Source organism: Miscanthus floridulus, chromosome 9, assembly GCF_019320115.1.
Source record: "Miscanthus floridulus cultivar M001 chromosome 9, ASM1932011v1, whole genome shotgun sequence".
Taxonomy (NCBI): Eukaryota; Viridiplantae; Streptophyta; class Magnoliopsida; order Poales; family Poaceae; genus Miscanthus; species Miscanthus floridulus.
Window position 1 is genome coordinate 79,058,315 of NC_089588.1, and position 20,287 is coordinate 79,078,601.

Here is a 20,287-nt window from a genome sequence, read left to right on the forward strand (position 1 = left end):
TTGTAACTGACTGGCACTATTTCATGAGGTAATTGGTGTTATCCGAAAATCCTCAAGTCAAAATGAAGATATAAATGATTACTTGCCAGCATTTGGTTTTGGTGCCTGATGAGGTCTAGCTTTGGAGGATTTATTTGCTTTAATTTTGACTTTATGTCCTAGCAGATCAGTAATATTTGGGCTCCTAAGTAAACTGCTAACTCCTTGAATGAACCCAGGACTGGTCGTAGTCCATTCGATTGACTCAGTAGTATCTCACATCCCACACATAGGGAGCCCTTCTTTTTACAAACAAATAAAAGAAGGAAAATTATTAGGAACGACAGATATTAATCAGGAACATGCATCTGAAAGTTTAGCATCAGTGTCTTGGTGAGTTTTAGAATTCAGAGTTCAGTTACCCGGATTTGCACAATATTTCATTACTTGGGATGCTTGATTAGTATATTGACTTTACTTGTATCTTTCTAATTATTCGAAATATTTTTACTTATATAGTAGATGACGATCATGATTTCTGATATGTGTATAAACCAATATACTGAGAAATAATCTTTGATATCAATGTTATCAATTTCGCCACACCTAAATTTTTTTCCTTCCTCCGCCACTGGTCCATGTCCTCCATTAATAGCTTTATCTTGCGCCATATCTCATACTTGTTCTTGCTTTATCTACTGCAGGATGGGTCGCAAGAAGGTGGTTCGCCCTGAAGATGAGTCGGGTAATGGAGATGCTTCTCTGCCTCGCCCCAAGAGAGCGAAGCAGCCCACTGCTAAGCCTCCACGCAACAAGCGCAAGGTGTCAGCAGGACGTGGCAAGAACTCCTTCCGCAAAGCAGCGGATGACTTGTACTTGCCCAATGTGGATGTCGAGTTGGTTCCTGTGACTGAGCAATTGTTCACCCATCCGGGCGATCGGCGTTTTATGGATGACGTTCATCCGCCTCGCCCTAAGGAGTATTTTAGCAACCAAGGAGAGGTCTTTGGCAAAAGGTTTGAATGTCCATCTGAATCTCGAGATGCTGATTTTTGTGATCCTTGCTTTGGGACTGTCTTTTAGCTGGACTACTATGATTCAGTGATCCTTTCTAAGAGTCAGCCAGTGGTTTTACAGAAGTACATTGATTGGGATCATTGTGTCAAATTGGGTGATCCTGAGATGACTAGAGCTCTTGAAATGTTGGAAAGGCATAATTTCAAGAATCTCATGACCATGCAGTATCCGTGGAGCAATGAGGTCATTGCACAGTTCTTTGCTACTGTTTGGTATGAGAAGGCCACAGCTGATCATTATGGTTATATGCATTTCTCCATTGAAGGTCAGCCCTATTATGTCTTTTATGCTCGCTTTGGCAAAATTCTTGGATTTGAGTTTGATGACATAGACAAACATCGGCTTAATTGCAACCCTCACCATGACATTGATCTCTCTTTTGCTTACAATGAGGATGCTACTGCCGATGACTTCTACACCGTCAACAACATGAGAAAGGTTTATCGCTATTTTAATTTGTTGGTCCGATAAACTTTGGTTCCCAAGATTGGTGGTGCTTCAGTGATTTTATCTTCTATGGGTCCCTTCTTGAAAGCTTTTTAGGAGGGTAATGAGGAGGATTTTAGTGCTTTCGGCTTCATTTATAGGCAGATTCAGTTGACATCTTGGGATCCTAAGAAGTCCTGTACTCATGCTCCCTATATCATGAAGATGATTGAGGTAGTCACTCAGAAGGAGTTCATCAAAGAAGTGAGCCATGAGCCTTACCGACCTGTGAGAATTAGTGAGACAGCAAAGAGGAGAGGCCGCAAGCCCAGTCAACCTTGGCCTCAGTTTGTGCCTTTGCCTTCCTCCTGTGCCACAGCTACAGCTTATCCTGAAGACATCCAAGGTCTTCTCTTGCAGGGTATGCGCTCTGTGTTTGGGATGTCCATGGCCATCTATGAGGCCAACAGAGAGCACCATAGGTTTGTCCAGGAGGAGCTTCACCGCGCTGAGGTCCAGCGCAAGATGATTGCCGAGCACGTAGGTGTGACTTTGTCCCCAGTTCGTCCTCTACCTCCAGCACCTCAGCAGCCCGAATGGTGGAATCTGTTGTTTCAGCAGTCTTTTGTGCAGCCACAGCAGACACAGTTTGACACCAACGAGCAACCACAGGCCCCGTCCCATGTTTAGCAGGGTGTTGGTGGCAGCTTGTCCTCTAGATGGGCTTCCACCACCTATGGTATAGCTGGTCACTTCTTTGGCCCTGCCTTCGACGTTCTCTACTCTACCTCCTATCCTTCTACTTCCGGTGGACAGCAGCCCGGTGAGACCCAGGAGGATGACGGTGTCAACCCTTCTACTTCCGGTGGACAGTAGCCCGGTGAGACCCAGGTGGATGACGGTGTCAACCCTTCTACTTCCGGTGGACAGCAGCCCGCTGAGACCCAGGAGGATGACGGTGTCAACCACGACGAGTGAGGCGCACGTGTTCTTCAATGACATCTTTCTTTTTGGTGCTTGACGCCAGAGGGGGAGAAAATATATGTTTGCCTCATTGATCTATATGCTATTTATGTATGGACCTTGGACTTGTATCATGATCTATATCTCTTGTTGACTTCTATCTATATTTTGGGCTTGTATGACTATATATTGTGATGAACTATGTGTGATTTTTAGTTGGTACTTAATGGTTGTAAGGACATGTTAATGTTAGTTTGCTTATCTAATATCATATCACTTGTGATGGTGTATGCCTTCATTTATTTGTTGTGTGATATTCATGTCATATGCATCACGTTTATTTTTGTGACACCTTTGCACACCTAGGAAAGCATGCATGTATATGATTTGTTTCCTAGCACTTTCACTAAAAATGTGCATGTATATGTGGCCTTTTATGCCAAATTGTAGATTCAAAACATATATGCATATATTTAGGGGGAGCTTGTCATATCCAAAGTGCCAAATTGTGAGCTTTATATGTGTTGTTATCAATCACCAAAAAGAGGGAGTTTGTAAGTGCAACAAATCCTATTTGTGAGTTTTGGTGAATATAATGACAAAGCAATAAAGAGCTAAGGATGTTTTGTGAGATTTTCATTTAATCATCGATGTGAAAAGTCCAAATGAGAAATGGGAACCCTCAATTATTACTTCAAAGCTAGTAAGTCATGCTTCAACTTGAGATAATTTCATTTTATTTTAACTTCTCTTGATCAGTGATAGGATACCATACTGTACAAAGGCCAGGATCGAAATTATATCACTTGCAGGTGTCCTAAGTGCTCAAAAGATCAATTCTATTTTCTCTAGACACCTTCCTAAAATCATCCTTGACTTATATTTTCTGGTCCAAGCTAGCTTAAAAATTCTTCTCAGCTGAAAATTCCTTTTCCTTCAACAAGAATTTTCGAAAGCCTACTCCTTTGAAATTTCTTGCTTAGCCTCCTTAAATTTCCAGAGCACCCCTCTCTGTTGAAGACCGCAAATTAACTGAAATTTTATCCCTCCCAAGCAAGAAATTCAACAAGAATTTTTGAAAGCCTACTTCTTTGAAATTTCTTGCTGAGCCTACTTAAATTTCCAGAGAACCCCTCTTTGTTGAAGACCGCAAATTAACTGGAATTTTATCCCTCCCAAGCAGAAAATTCCAGTGCGGTAGTCTTCCTGGTTCGCTGTCTTATATTCATTTTGCCAATTCCCTTCTTCCCGGCCTTCTCACTTGACAAGCATCATGCTACGGCCTCCTTTACCATTGTCGTGCTGCTACAGAGCCTCTGTTGCTAGCTAGCTGCTCCTGCTTAATTTTATCCTCTCCGTGTTTATTTATGATGAAAAACACTATTGCGTGGTAACGACCGAACTAGTTCAATGACATTTTAATAGAGTTCGTGGCATTATCTCTGCGAGTATATCTACTCAGTTACAGAATATATAGCTAATGAACATACAGTATGTTTATGCCAACTCCAACACCAATAATTTATTCCATATATATATAGTTATTAATTACTCAGTTCAAGAATTTTACACCAGAAAGCAACCAACTGCAAGAGTTAAACATATACATCCACATGCTAGCTCCTATCTCTACCAAGTATATATATCATATATATCAGATTCCATTTGCTCGAATTTCAGCACCAGCAAATTAAGCAGTTGAGGAGCTCACCTGCACAAATAAACAACAAGTTAAGCAGTTTGCTAAATCACCTTGTTCTAAAAAAATCACAGGGCATATTCAAAACTTACATTAGCATTATTTTGTGTGTACTTGCCGTTTTCGGTGTCTTTTTCCATGGGGCCATCCTCCTTATGACCATCTCTTAGGTATGGTGTTAGTTCGCTCGCCGAAATCTTAGGGAGGATGGAAGTATCGAAAGGAGGGATTTCATTAGATTGATAATTGAACTCTTCCTCCTCCACTTGATTTTCAACTCCGACAACCCGCTTCTTCCTAGGGAGAACCACTCGTCGTCTCTTGTTTCTAGTGTCATGCACATAGAAGACTTGGAAAACCTGACTTGCGAGTACAAATAGAAGCTAGATCGAGTAATTAAGCACGAGCACACACCCTGTTGCATAGACCGAGATAGAATTAAGCACACGGATTCCATCACGCAGTTGTAATTTGATCATGGTCACACAATCCCAAAAATTAATTACAATGCTATTATTAGCAAATTTGGTCGCTGCTACCTTATCTATCGAGCTGAGCCGAGCACATGCCCCAGGTAGGACCGACGCCTATGTGGTTGTTGTCGGTGGACGGACCGTATGCCAAGAAAGGAAGCCCCGGGATCGAGAGCAGAGCTGAGCTAAAGCGGACCAGATTTGGCCAGTCGGTGGCCTCAGCTCCACCCTCAGTGGAAGAGTTCATTTGGCTTTATTTTCTTCACATATCACAATGAATTAATTAGCTGAATCACCTGCCATTCATCAACCGGGCCGGGTCAGCTCAGGAGTTCGGACACCTGCAAGTAAACATCGATCGATTCGCTGTCTATATAAGCTATATGTCGTGCTAACTTGACAAATTAATAGAGAGCATGCACAACATGCATGGCATGTGGTAGTAGTGTGCCAATGGAAGTACCTTTATACTCTACTGCTCGCTTGATCTGTACATGCTCCAATATCAAGGATCGTTCAAGGAGTTAATATTAATACCACCAGATCCAAGGTTTAGGTAGGCCCTGCCCATTCGAATCAGGAAACATATTAATACCAAAGATGAAAAGAACAGATCCCGCTACGTACTGTACTGGGTTAATTAGAAGTCTCAGATCGAGGTCGGGAATATATGTTTGCAATTAACCTCCACTAATAAAAGCCAGCCACATCATCACGATCCATTTCTCGCCACTTTCAAGATCAATGAGAGGGAAACAGAGCGAGTTTTTTTTGAGATGAGCTTCAGTTTCTGAAAGGGCCAAATAATATAGATATGGCCGGTCAGGTTATTATCAAAAGCAAGAAAAGGCCAGGTAGATGTCTGGGTTTTAGGCATCCGACGTCACAACTTGCTCGAAACCTTCTCAATTTTTTATCATAGCATCTACATGCGATAACATGACGCCCCGACAAGTTTTGTGATTTTATATGATTTAAATACACTTTTCCCGCAAGTACCTCGTCATGTTACGTCAAAAAGATGCTCGACATTTCATGTGAGTTCCTGGATACGGCCTCATCATACACCAAATATCATGAATATCATTTTTTGAATCACCAAATTCCATTATTTCATGCACCTGCAGTTCAAATTTGAAGTATGCAAAAAAATTCAACGAAACGAAAAAAATTAACGAAGTATACCAAAAAAAATTCAAAATTGTCCCAAATTTGAAAAGGAGTTTTAAATAATGTGAGAAGGCCTCACAAAAAAAAATGGGGCAAAAAAAACAAAAAAAAAATCTTCCCCGAGTGCCTTCCCTGGCACTCGGCAAAGAGGCCCTTTGCCAAGTGCCATGACAGGGCACTCGGGGAAGCCAGCCTCTTTGCCGAGTGCCAGGGTTCGACACTCGGCAAAGCAATTTTTTTGTTTTAACGGCGTGGGCGGGCTGGGCCGTCAAGTAACATTTTTCTTTGCCGAGTGCCGCTCTTCCCCGAGTGTTGCACTCGGGGAAGAGGGCCTTTGCCGAGTGCCGCTCTTTACCGAGTGCTAGGCACTCTGCGGCACTCGGCAAAGCCTCTCTTCCCCAAGTGCTATTCTTCCCCGAGTGCAACACTCGGGGAAGATTGGCTTTGCCAAGTGCCCGATTTTTTGCACTCGGGGAAACCTGCGACACTCGGGGAATTTTGCCTCTCCCGTAGTGGTGTATGCGTGGGTATATATCAATGTACCATATCTATTGCTTCGTCTGTGGCCTGTTTATTTCTTTTTGCCTGTGTGCGGTGTTCGACGACCAGTGTGGTATTTATATATGTGTTGGATGACTATCACTATATAGATGGAACATGGTGCTCACAATTTGATCACGCTTGCAAGAGCTCGTTTGTATTGTAACAGTAACATTTAGAAGCATTTTTACAGGCAGCTGTAATCCCAGCCTCCGCTAAAAATCGATCTTTAGAGGCAGGCGGGCTCAGGGAATCATTTTTAGAGGATGATTTTGACTGGGGCGTCTCTACTAAAAAATGTTTCTATTACAAAAAAATCTTTATTTATATAGTAGTGTTTGGATGTCCATCTCTGTAAATGATTAACAAAGGCAGTGGGTTACGATGGCCATTTCTGTTAATGTTTTTAATAGAGGCGTGCAGCTTAAGACACGCACCTCTGTTAATACTTTTCATATTCACAAAAAGTTGTTGCCTCCACTCTTAATATTTCTACATTTTTCAGATACAAGGTACATTTTTCAAAAATCTATATATATATATATATATATATATATACAAGCACCAATATAATGTCAGCTATATGCTGTAATATTTGACCACCAATCAATATATGGTTATGTGTCTCGTCTAATAAAGCACCAACATTACAAATTAAGCCAATCATATTGAAGGTGGTAGGCAATATTTTATGTTCATGTTCCTGACGTCATTAGACTAATGCTGAGCCGTAGGTATTCCCCACTCTGAAAGGTTTCAGTGCTTGTGCTCCGTAGGCAGCACACCAATAATGTTGCCAAAGTATCTGCCTCTTTGATTAACAACTTCGTGTATATATAATGAACGGGTAGAGGTCCGGCATAATCCTGGTTATCTTTCTTTCGTCAAAGGGGCCCTCGTGCATCCATGCACGTGTCTTATTTATCTGTGATAAAACCATAGTGAAAACTATATGAGATCTGAACTAATTAGTTAATGCGATTATGCACACAATGACTTTCCACATTGTGATTATGCGTACATTGATATTATTACTCTACCTCGATCTTCTTGATAACTGTCCCGAACTGTCTCATGATCTGGCAGTTAATTATGGATCTGCATGGAGAAAGTCCAGACGGTTGCTTTTGAATTTCAAGATAAAATATAGTAATGATTGATCGCCTTTACCAATAGAGAGCATGCATTTAGTTATTATTGGTGTGTTGTATGACAACACTAATTGATGCATATGGTGATGTTGTCGCAAATGCCAATTTTGTTCTTCACTACTGCCCAAACGTTTTTTATAATCTGTCAAAAATAATTTTTAGAGCCCGTTATCAAAACTTTTGGGATCTTGTATCCTGACGTGGAGAAGTGTGGAGTCCTCAGATGGGTGGAGGTTAGAGCCCCGAAGGTCTCTAATCTTCTCCTGCCTGAACACAACTACCGAGGCGTAGGTTTCTTGGTAATCAAGCCAAATGATCTATCTACTTTATTTATATTCGAGTCCTCCCTTTTCTAGGGTCTGGTTACATACATCCATTTGTACATAAGTGTCTTCTACCTACTATTGAATATGCTAAGAATATTCTTGGTTGTACAACATCCATGGTCACAAGGGTCAAAGGGTCATTTCCTGCTGCAACCACCTCAACTAATGTGCCCTTATTGAACTATCATCAGGCTTGCTGGACCACTGGGTCCATCTGACGGACCTTTGGAGGCGGAGGCCAACCGCCACTCAGCTTGAGGGACCTTTATCGTGAATGACCCAGAGGCCCTTCTGAAGACCCTTGCCGAAGGAAACCTTGGTCGTCCTTTAGGAGGCCTCCGCCGTCCTCTATTGGTCACCCTCAACCCTAGCCTTTGGAGCGAAGGCTTAATCCTTAAACTTTGGATGAAGGTCTCTCGGGACCTTCGTGGCCATCCTTGAATCCAGCTTCCCGGGACCTTCATGGACGATCTTCGAAGGCCTTTGCACAAGACCTCCGAACGCCTCACCATGTACCAACATCCATAGTGTTTGTGCGATGGGAAGGAAACATTGTTAGTGGACCTTGGGTGTGAGGCTTTGCACCCAATAGTTCCCACTTCGAGGGCGAGGTTGGACGCAGATGACCCTGATCCTCAAATTAGGGCGCTGCCTCAGGCCCAAGGGTTCGGTCCCCCTAGGGCTCGTTTGTGTTAGGGTTGTCTCGAGATTACTTTTGACATGTATATCGCTGGTTGGCTCTCCCTAGGCGCTGCAGCTGAAATGAACGGATGGAAGTTTGACCACCGCTTGAGTCACTATATAAGGTGGGGGGGGGGGAATATAGGTACCACAAGTGCAGGAGTGGGTTTCAGTCTCGGTTGGGAAACCCCCTCTAGTCCCGGTTTCTCAACCGGGACTGCCAATCCGGGACTAAAGGCCCGTCTTTAGTCCCAGTCCCCTCAACTGGGATTGATTTGGGACTTCTAGTCCCAGTTGGTAATACCAACCGGGAGTAAAGGCGGCTCCAGCCTGGGCCCTAGGCGCTGCCACATATTACACTTCCAGTATTGAATGTCTCTTTTTTTTCTTTTCTTTCCTTTTTACAGTTTCTTTGCATTGAATATTGTACGAACATATTAAGAGTGAAACTAATTAAGTAAGATGTTGTATATTACAATGATCATCCATCCCACAATCAAATTTCATAAAAACCATAATAAATTTAAACCAAGTCATTACACACTACATGGCCAAGTACTCCCCAAAGTTCATGCAAGCATAGTATGTCACCACTACTACCTAATGAAGTTGACTTTCTCGTATTTTCAATTCGGTGAAGTGTAGGTCACCGATGTGGTATCCAAAAATATCATTGATGAAGACCAATGCATTAACTAGTGCACTCTCCCTTGCTTCACAACTATGAGCACAGGGTCTACTAACGACGTTTAACTGTGCTTGAGAAGTCGGTGGGTCTGCCCTCTTAGTCGCAAGCAACTTTTCCTGAAATCCTTCCATAGTGAGTGTTGGCTATTCATGAACATATTTCCAATCATAACCCAATTGATACATTGTCTGGTTTAGAATGGCTTTAAAACTGCACCCTTCGTAGGTTAAATCATAGTCCTCAACCTGTAAGTGTTGGCAGAAAAAAGGTTATGAGAACCAAGCTTTGCAAAATATAACAACAAATCCAGATATAAGCTATGAGTTCGACTTCGACTTTACCACATTATTTCGGTTGTTCCGAGCAATGCTTGCACAAAAGCCCTCAACATCATGACGCATGTCCGCATTTATAACTTGTATCACGGAGGATAGTGTAGGCAGGGTGTACCCAATATTCGTAAGCATAGTTACACATGCAATGACAGCATATTTTTGTGCAACAATCTACCTGGGCACCTTTATTCCTATCTCTGAGATTTGTACAACACCTCTACCCCTCAGCGGTGATGGGAAAACCAATTCGGCATTGGATTAATAGACCATTATCTAAATGAAAGGTCTGACCAATCACTTTCTGATCCCCGAAATTTGAGAGTGTCTCTTTAAGCCAAATGATTTGGTCAAGTACCTACGGTACATTTAAGAATCACACACACACACACACACACACACACACACACACACACACACACATATATATATATATATATATATATAAGCCAAATGATTTGGTCAAGTACCTACGGTACATTTAAGAATCACACACACACACACACACACACACACACACATATATATATATATATATATATATATATATATATATATATATATATATATATATATATATATATATATATATATATATATATATATATATATATATATATAAGAAAATATATGTATGCAAGTGTATTTGACACGTTAATTTATTGAAAACATATAGAGTTGCTTACTATGCTTGGATGATTAAACGGTACATCCGGCAACACTAGATCGAATCCCATCCACTTTACATAGCCGCTGAAACCTATGACTTACAGCGGAGGGAGATGACGACGTCCAGCCATCTCTTCTCACTAGAGTCAATATATCAAAAATCATATCACTGAAGACAATATTTTTCATACACAAAAATGCATATCACTAAAGTCAATTTTTTTCATAAGTCTACAAATATCAAAATTCACATTACTAAACCCTATATATCAAAATTCAAATCACTGTAGCCAATATTTATCATATACCAAAATGCATAAAAAGTAAGGTTAATATATCAAAATTCATATATGTATGTCACTGAAGTCAATTTTTTTATAAGTCTATATATATCAAAATTCGCATCAATAAACCTTATATATCAAAATTCATATCACTAAAGTCAATATATCAAAATGCATAACACGTCAATATATCAAAATTCATATATGTATATCACTGAAGTCAATTTTTTTATAAGTATTTATATACCAAAATTCACATCAATAAACCCTATGTATCAAAATTCTGCATCTTTCCAAGCCCGGTTTCACACAGAACGAAGGGATGACAAGGGGTTGGCAACGAGTATTACCACCTAGCGGCAGATGAAGGTCGAGGCTGAGGCTGGAGACGAAAAAGGCGCTGCCTCAGATGGGGGCGAGGCCGGAGACGCGAAGGCGCTGGCCGGAGACAAGGAGGGCGATGGAGCCACCGCGCGCACTGGAGCCGAGGACGAGGGCGAGGCCGGCTAGCCACTGAAGGATGAAGGCGCCTCCATGCGTGCGGGGGGAGACGAGGACGAGGGCCCGCACGCTCGCCGGAGAAGAGGGCGCGGTCGGACGGGCGGCGCATGGCAGGGGTGGCGGTGCGGCGGAGTGCGTGGCGTGGATCCGGCGACCCTTGAAAGGAGAGAAGAAGATACGACACGAGTATATGTAGGTTTGGTACCGTTAGTCCCAGGTTGGGCCACCAACAGGGACTAAAAGACCTTTAGTCCCAGTTGATGGCCCAACACGGGACTTAAGGTCAAAACCGTCAGTCCCGAGTTGGGCCTGCAACCGGGATTAGAGGCCTTTTAGTCCTGGTTGGTGGCCCAACTCGGGACTAAAGCTAAATTTTGGTGCGTGGCAAAACTGCTGCCTATCCGGCAGTTTGGTTTCCCATCCATGCAACAGTTTATAACATATCATTTAACATAAATAGGCTGAAAATTAGAAATTACGTAGTAAAAAATATAGCTCAAAAAATTGCAATACAAATTGGCTTTCATATACAATTTATAATGCTTTTGTCTCATGCTTTAAATGCTTAATAACATATGCTATAAATTATAATTACAACTTAAAAATTCAAATTTCAAATCTCAGAAATTAAAACATAGTTTTCTTTAACAAGATGATTTCAAATGAAAAAGTTGTCAACTTCAAAGTTGCATAATTTTTTGAGATCTACAACTTTCGTTTTGGTCATTTCTCCATTTCAAGATATTTTAAAAATTCAAATTTCAAATTTTAGAAATTCAAACATAGTTTTCCTTGACAAAATGATTTCAAATCAAGAAGTTATCAACTACAAAGTTGTGTAATTTTTTGAGATCTACAAATTTTATTTTGGTCATTTCTTCGTCTGACAAAGCAGTACTGCACATTGTGTGAACAATGTAGACTACGACTTTATCGGACGAAGAAATGACCAAAACAATAATAAAGATCTTAGAGACCACGTTAATTATGATGTCCATACAAATAAACCTAATGAAACATAATTAACTTGAATACAAACATAATTAAAAAATCCATACAAATAAACCGAATTAAAGTACATAACCATTCGAATAAACCTGATTAAACATAACAGTACGAATAAACCTAACTAACACAAGGATCCTACAAACTGGCTGCAACCCTAGTCTGTCTCCACTGCCAGTAGTGTATGTCTCAGATTGTGTAACCACGGTCATTGTCTATATAATGCAAGGCCCGCACTACAACACTATCCATTGCCTCACAATGCCGAGGACATGGCATCGCATAGATGTAGCTACTGACGGACTATCGATGGACTGGTTCTGCCTAAATCTCACGCAATACTGGATGCCAACTGTTGTTCTCTGGTCCATCGTTTCCATGAAGTCCCGAGCGTACCCCAGTCGCTTAAGTGCTTGCGTGAGAATGGGTTGCAAGCCACATGTAGCATAGGTGAAATCATAGAGCAAAACCTGTAAGCGGACAAACAAAAAATATCAGGAATCGCTCAAACAATAATAAGAATAAATAAACATTACTCTCATATCATACACGACATACCACATCCATATAGTTGAATGTCATATGCCTCTCGCTTACTCGTGGCACATCCAGACTATCCTGATGAAAAGCTTCTATCTTCAAGGACGAGAAATCAGGCATACGGTAGCCAATTCGCTCAATTGCCTACAAAGAAAGTAGCACGACATCGATCTAGGCGCCTATCTTGGTTGGCGACCGTCATCTAGTGTGCACGATGTCCGGGCACACCTCATTATTGTACCTAATGGTGATGTCGAAGACGAGACTGCACGTCCATAACTCGTCTCCTTCATCATTCATGACCTCACTTATCGTCGTCCCGAAGATGTCCCACACCCCGAGCAGTCATAGTGCTGCTTCTAACCATTTGACTGGTTTTATAGTCTATGGCATATGCAACAATCATATTATGAATGAATGTATATATGCAAAATTTATATTAGCACGCAAAACATAAAATATTCCATACTATTGATGGATCTGGGTAATGTGGAATGGCCCTATCTGGCGATGGCGTGAATGGAAGATCGCCAGGGTGAAAACCTTGTTCTTGTGGCTGGGGAAGTCCGCCGCCATTCATCGTAACTAAAAAAATTGAAAAACATCCCAATAAATATAGAACCCCCATATAAATATACCATGCAACAATATATATTAGAAAAACATATAAACAATAAATCATCAATATATATATATATGCATGCCAAGTAAACTTAAACATTTTGCACATAATTTTGTTTAACGATTATTAACTCTCATCAACAAATAATGTTGCTAACAAAGAGCTAGAAAATAATAAATGTTTAAGGTTATGTAGAAATGATGTATAAATAAAAATAAAATCCACCATTATATCTAAAAAACCACATATTTGAATATTTCTACGCTTATTACTAAAGCATGAAACGATAAACATTATTAGCAATGAAAGATTAGAAGAAGAAGTTGCTAACCTTTAGAAGATTAAAGATGAAGCCGACGGCCGAGAGCAAGAACTTGCTCCCTCAAGCAAGAACACAGATGAACACGGATGAACAATAAGCAAAGACCAAGATTTGACCGGTGTGTCTCGGGCTGGGGGGACAGTGGAAGCAGGTATATATAGGTGTTGACCTTTAGACCCAGTTGGTGGAGCCTACTGGGACTAAAGGATCAACCTATAGTCCCGGTTGGAGCCAAAACCCGGGATAACCAGCAGGACCTTTGGTCCCAGTTGGTGGTTTCAACCGGGATTGAAAGGCAACCTTTAGTCTCTGTTTGAACCACAGACCGGGACTAAAGGTCCTTGCTATAAAAACCTGCTGCACTATCCGTTGGGTAAGAGATTCTACTCTCAGTTGGTGGTGCCAACCGGGACTAAATCTCCTATTACACCCGGGACAAATTCTGGCCAGGACTAAAGTAAAAAATCGAAAGTCTGGTCTCTACTAGTGTACCCTAGTCACTTTCTTTGTGGTCAAAGCTTTAGGGTCTGATATGCGGAGTATTCATCCTTGCATTTTGGAGGGGGCTTTCTTTCGTGGTTGGGGTCCTTGGTCCAGACATGCTAGCACGTGTTAATGATAAAGATATGTCTTGATCTTGGAGCTTTCCATGATGGCTAGTGCAAGGGCTCAGGAGTATCTCAAGGAGAATTTGAGTGATGTTCATGCTATTATCGAAGACTTGGTAGGAGACAAAGGCAAGGCTGACAAAGCCAAACTTGAGATGGAGCAGACCTTCAAATTTAATTAGGCCTTTGCTAAATACTGAGGCCGATTTGATGAGGCATTCTGAGCTTGGTTGGTTCGAGAGGGAGAGGGTTAGGCTTCCGAAGGGTGAGTCGGTGCCTGAACCTCAGTTCAATGTGGCCGTAGTCTTTTGTGACTTCTTTGTTTGCGGATGTGCTTGAGGGCTTTCCGAGTGCAGCTTCACCATCTGACCCCAACGAGGTTTTGCATTTGGTCAATTTTTATTGGGCTTGCCAGACCGTTTACGCGGAGCCCGATATTAACTGTTTTTGCACACAGTATGAGCTGCACAACCAGATGAAGTGTATTCTATTGGACGGCGAGACGAAGAACGCTTCCATTCCAATGAAGGCTTCATGCCGGGGTGGGGTGGGGGGGGGGGGGGGGGGGGGGGGGGGGAGGTTTCAAATTTCTTATGCTCAGTGCCATCGTTTGGAGCAAGAAGACTAGTATCGCGATTTGTTCTACTTCAAGTCCACGAGGTGTATTTTTAAAGATGAGAATGGGAATGATGCTTATCAGTATCGTATTGCTATGAAGACGGAGATTCTGAATCCGCTAACTCGCGTGGTGGCTTAAAAGAGTGATGGACGGAGGGCTTGTGAAAGGGCCTTTGAGTTTGCTGTCCGGTTTAGCAGTGGCCGCAACCTGGTTGTGGAGTTTCTTGCTGCTGTGGTTTGGCCTCTTGGAACTGACAAAGACATCATTTGATGGGTCGAGGCCCTGTCTGTTGAGATGCATGGCCACCGGAAGTGAATGAAGTAATTGGTCAATAGGCGGTAGCACTAGTAGAGAAACGGCCTTTGATCCCGCCTTGAAATTTGGCTTTAGTTCCGGTATTTTTCGCGTCCGGGACTAGAGAGACCTTTAGTCCCGGTTTGTAGATCCAACCGGGACTAAAGGTCCCTGCCCAACGGCTACTGCGCCAGGCTTTTGCTGGAGGAGACCTTTAGTCCCGGTTGGAGCTACCAACCGGGACTAAAGGTTAACTTTTACTCCCGATTGGTGCCTCCAACTGGGAGTAAAAGTCTACTCCCGGCTGGAGGCTCCGTCCGGGACTATAAAGGGACCTTTAGTCCCGGTTTCTGTCTCCAACCGGGACTAAAGGTACCCTCCTATATAGCCCTGGTTCCTCCCCGGGCTCAGTGTTCTCTTGCTATCGCCGGCCTCTCTTCTTCCTCATCACCGGTCACAAGATTTCTTCCATTCCTTCATCGGTTCTAAAGGTTACCAACTTTATACTCTCGTGTTTCATCTGTAGCTTATTTTATTTTATGGACTAGATATATGTGGTTTTTTTATGGTAGATTTTTTTTATTTGTAAGCCATTTAAGCTCAACATCACTTTAAAGTTTGCGTATTTGGATGAAGGAAGGTTAAAGTAGTTATTCAAAACTAGTATTGAGCTTTTATTTCTAGCATGCATAGCACACTTCATGCTTTAGAGATATAGAGAATTTTAGAGTTTTTTTAATTTTATTTGTTTATAAAATGAGAAATTTATATTATATTAAAAATGAGTATAGAGAGTAGATGGCAACTGCTTCCGGGTCCTCGGCCTCTCATCGGGTTACAAAGCGACTGAGGCCGGACCTTCCTCTCATTGCATGCGGCAAGTGTGAGGAGAAGATTGTGATGGAGTACCGGGTGAGGAAGGAGTGTCCCAACAAGGGCCGTATCTTCTACAAGTGTCCGGATCGCAATGTGAGTTATTTTGTCGCATTTGATGATTATGGTTAATTTATACTTATTTTCATGATGATTGTAATTAAAGTTCTAATTTTTTATTTTAATTTCAGTGGGATGGCACTGGATGTTCAGGCTGGTACTGGGAGGAAGAGTACGTTGAACACGTGCAAAACTCTCTTGCACAGGCGGCTACGGCGGCTGATGAGACAGTGATCCTGCGGAAGAAGCCTATAGATGTTGAACAAACGCATGATCTGTCTGTTTTAGTTGGGATTGGTCGCGAAATCCTTATGCTGCTGAAGTGCATTTTAGCTTTAGTTTTTTTAGTGGTAGTTGCGATTGTCTACATTGTAGCGAGACTTTCATAAATTAATACCTTTTGTGGTGGCATGCATGTCGTATAATTAACTAATTTTGTTCTAGGTTTTAATATGGTATGTATGTCATGTAATGCAGATGAGTCGGCATTGGATGTACAATGCTGATCGCCGCTCACAAGAGTTCATTGAGGGCGTGCATTCTTTCTTACGTGTGGCCGAGGCCAACAAACGCGATGGTTTCATGTGCTGCCCATGTGCCATATGTAAGAATTTGAAGGAATATGCTAGCTCAAGGAGTCTTCATTCACACTTGTTGAAGTCGGGTTTCATGCCAAACTATATTTGTTGGACGAAGCACGGAGAAACCGGGGTTGTAATGGAAGAAGGTGAAGAAGAACAATGGGACGATGACGACATTATTGATGAATATGGTGCCTTCAATGATACTGCAATGGGGGAAGCTGAAGAAGAGGTAGTGGCAGAAGATGAGCCCGCTGATGATCTTGGTCAGACGATTCGTGACGCACAAAGAGAATGCCCTGTCTGTTGAGATGCATGGCCACCGGTAGTGAATGAAGTAATTGGTCAATAGGCGGTAGTGTTCTCTACAGTGCATAGTTTTGATGTATAGCACATCTTGTAAGCATTAATTCACGATATGCCTATCAAGATATATATATGGTTTAGGACAAAAAGGTTGATGTCTAGTATCATTTAATAAAATGCACGTCACATATAATAGCTTCGGTACTCTAGATTCAGCAATCACTGCCGGTTCGAAACCCATCATCACTGCTGGTTCTCGGTTCAAGAAATCAAACTAGCAGTAATAAGATAAGGATCACTACCAGTTCAAGGATAGACCCAATAGTAATATGACAGTGATTACTGTGGGTTCTACCTTCTACCGGACTGTGATATTGCCACGACCCTAGATGGTTTGGTGGCTTGTGGACTCCGTCCTAGCATGCACGAGATTGTGCGGTGCTCCAGAGTGAGATCACATTGTTGAGAGATATTGACCTTATTTTAGCTAGGGCAACCTCTATACCGCAGGTTTTGCTCTTAACAAGAGGAATCAGACCGAGGGACGCAAGAAAAGAGGTGGGAGTGAGGAATGGGCCGATAGGGAAGAAGGAAGTGATGACGAAGTGATAATTTTTTCTCCTTTCAATATTATATTGTACAGGCACAAATACAATTAACACAAATTTTACACACCACCTTATATGGTCCACGAATTAGCCATATGGAGCTTATTTTACTAGGGCAACCTCTATACCGGGTTTATAGTTTATACCATGCATGCTTTATACTCCCTATATAGAAGTTAGTCTTTTTGGTCGATGTTTGAATTGTCAATTTCCCTCCAGTTCCAGGTTGCTAGGGGCGTGGAGCACCATGGTCTCGATTGTGATTCCCGGTCCAAAAGCCATCATCACTCCCCACTCCGGCGCATCCCCTCCCTGCTTGGCTGCTGCTGCCCGACGGCGGCGCAACTCATCGAGCACGAAGATCACTGTGGTGCCACTCATGTTGCCAAACTCGCTGAGCACGTGGCGACTCGCCGCTAGTTTCCCATCCTCCAGACAGAGCACTTCCTCGATGTTGTCCAGGATGGCACGACCGCCGGGATGGATCGCCCAGAAAAGGTCGTTCCATGCGGCGCTGACGCCGAGCGTGCGGAACGCGTCGACAAGGCAGCGTTCCACGTTGCACCGCAGCAGGCGGGGCACCTGGCTGGAGAGGTGGTACACCATTCCGCATTTGCTGTACTGCATGGAGATGGCGTCCTCGGTCTCCGGTATCGTGGTCTGCGACGCGAACGCCATCTCGAACAGCGGGCGCTCGACAGGGGCGACGGGGTCGGCGCCGACGATGACGGCCCCGGCACCGTCACCGAACAGGGTCTGGCCGATGATGTTGTCGATGCAGCCTCCCTCGGGCCCGTAGAAGGCGATGAGCGTGAGCTCGGAGCAGGCGACGAGGACGCGCGCGCCGCGGTTGTTCTCCGCGAGCTCCTTGGCGAGCTGGAGCGACCGCCCCCCGCCGTAGCAGCCGTGAAGGTTGAGGATGGTGCGGGACACCGTGGGGCGGAGGCCCAGCAGGGAGGCCAGGCGGCGGTCGGCGCTCGGGGCACGCGCGCCGGAGTAGGTGCTGAAGATGAGGTGGGTGATATCGGTGGCCGGGCGGCCCCACTCCGCGATGGCCTTGGCGGCCGCTTTCGCAGCCAGCTCCGGGACGGCGGCGGAGGCGATTTCCACGCGCTCGTCCAGGGACGGCCGCGTGGGGTCGATGAAGCCCGGATTGGCGGCCAGAAGCTCCTCGTTGAGGTGCAAGTAGCGCTGCCTGATGCCGGACTTCTTGTTGTTGCAGATCCTGCTGAGCTTGGCCTTGAGGTCGGTGAGGTGCTCGCTGTTGGTGACGCGGAAGTAGTAGTCAGGGTAATCGTCCTGGGCAATGCACGTCGGCGGGTTCGCCGTGCCGATGCCGAGCACGGCGGCCGGCCCATCCGCGCGCTGCGCACGCCTCATCTCGTGGACGGTGGCCGGTGCGCTCCCCATGGACGTCGACGACGACACCTACGTATGTACCAGCAGGTAGCTAGCTGTCGCACTCGCGCTCCCGGGGATGGATGGTTGCGTGCGTCTTGGTGGTTTGGAGAAGCAGGAGGTGCGTTCTATTTATACCATTACAACTGTATTATGTACGACGTGCTGGTCTCGATCACTTCGCAGCGTTCCGCGGACAACGACGTGCGTGCGTGCGTGCGTTTTTATATACAAATTATATAATCGCATGTGGATTACACTAGTATATATATACACACACAATGCAAGAAGTACTTTTTCTTTCTTTTTTTTTCTTTCATCACTTCTCTATTGTATATCTTTTCTGATGATTCTTTTTTATTTGTTTTGATCTGTTTTTGTACACATAAAACAATTGGTAGACGTGCCTGCAATTAGTAATGTATCCCTTGCTGCTCGCTACATATATATTTCATTTTTAACCGTTTATTTGTGATATTGAGATGAGATCCGATCCGTTCACACAACTGTTACACAGCTCAAGCAAAGCTTCCCGTATAAAATACACTAGCACGATGATACGCCTGACAAGTGTCGCATACACACGGCCGGGTTTATATACAAGTATATATATGGTGTATATGTGTGGGTATATATCAATGTACCATATATATTGCTTCGTCTGTGGCTTAATTATTTTTGTTTTTGCATGTGTGCGGTGTTCGACGACCTGTGTGGTATTTAGGTGTTATATAGATGGAACATGGTGTGTGCTCAAAATTTGATCATGCTTTTAAGTGCTGGTTTGTAGCGTAGCATGAACATTTTCCAGTGAATAGACGTTGTTCTTTGGCACAGTCTCAGTATTTCAAAGATGCCCATAGGGATAGAATAGAGTGTGTATGCATGTATTTCTACAGAGTGAGTGAGCGCATTTGTGTTGGAAAAAGCATATATTGAAGTTTCGAGGCAAGAGTAACCATATCTGTTAGAGGTATAGGAAGAAAATACAACAGAACACATTGGTGCTCCATCTTTACAACGAGGAGGACACCGATCAATAACTATATATACTAACAATAGTTTGTCTGTCCTTTTCTTGGATTGGAAACTATGAACGATATTCTCTATTGCTTTGTTGGATTTGATACAAAGAAACAACGGCCACCAATATGTGAGCATGCCCATCCTTGATTGTTCAACCATTATCAGGAACGTCTTCTGCAAACAACAAAGGCGCCTGAAATCAACGAAACAAATGAATTGAGGAAGCGTTCACTTGCAATCCATCTGTTGTAGAAAGCACTGAATTGACACGCAAAAATTAATCGCATGTGCATTACTAGTATATACACAGTAGTACCTCTTTCTTTCTTTCTTTCTTTCTTTTTTCTTTCACTTCTATTGTGTATCTTTTCTGATGATTCTTTTTTATCTGTTTTGCTTGTTTTTGTACACATCTTACTATTACTCATTAGCGGCCCCAAAGAGGCACCACGTTAATTCTCCCCAG

General features: G+C 43.1%; 1 protein-coding gene and 1 pseudogene across 1 annotated transcript; one reads left to right on the forward strand and one right to left on the reverse strand.

The window, feature by feature from the left end:
- The first annotated feature begins 684 nt into the window (after positions 1–684).
- Positions 685–2,358, forward strand: LOC136480132 (uncharacterized; annotated as a pseudogene).
- A 15,243-nt stretch (positions 2,359–17,601) lies between these two features.
- Positions 17,602–18,819, reverse strand: LOC136482220 (bisdemethoxycurcumin synthase-like). The gene has a single exon (XM_066479451.1). The coding sequence runs from the start codon at positions 18,805–18,807 to the stop codon at positions 17,602–17,604; it is 1,206 nt and encodes a 401-aa protein (XP_066335548.1). The 5' UTR covers positions 18,808–18,819.
- Between the last annotated feature and the right edge of the window lie 1,468 nt (positions 18,820–20,287).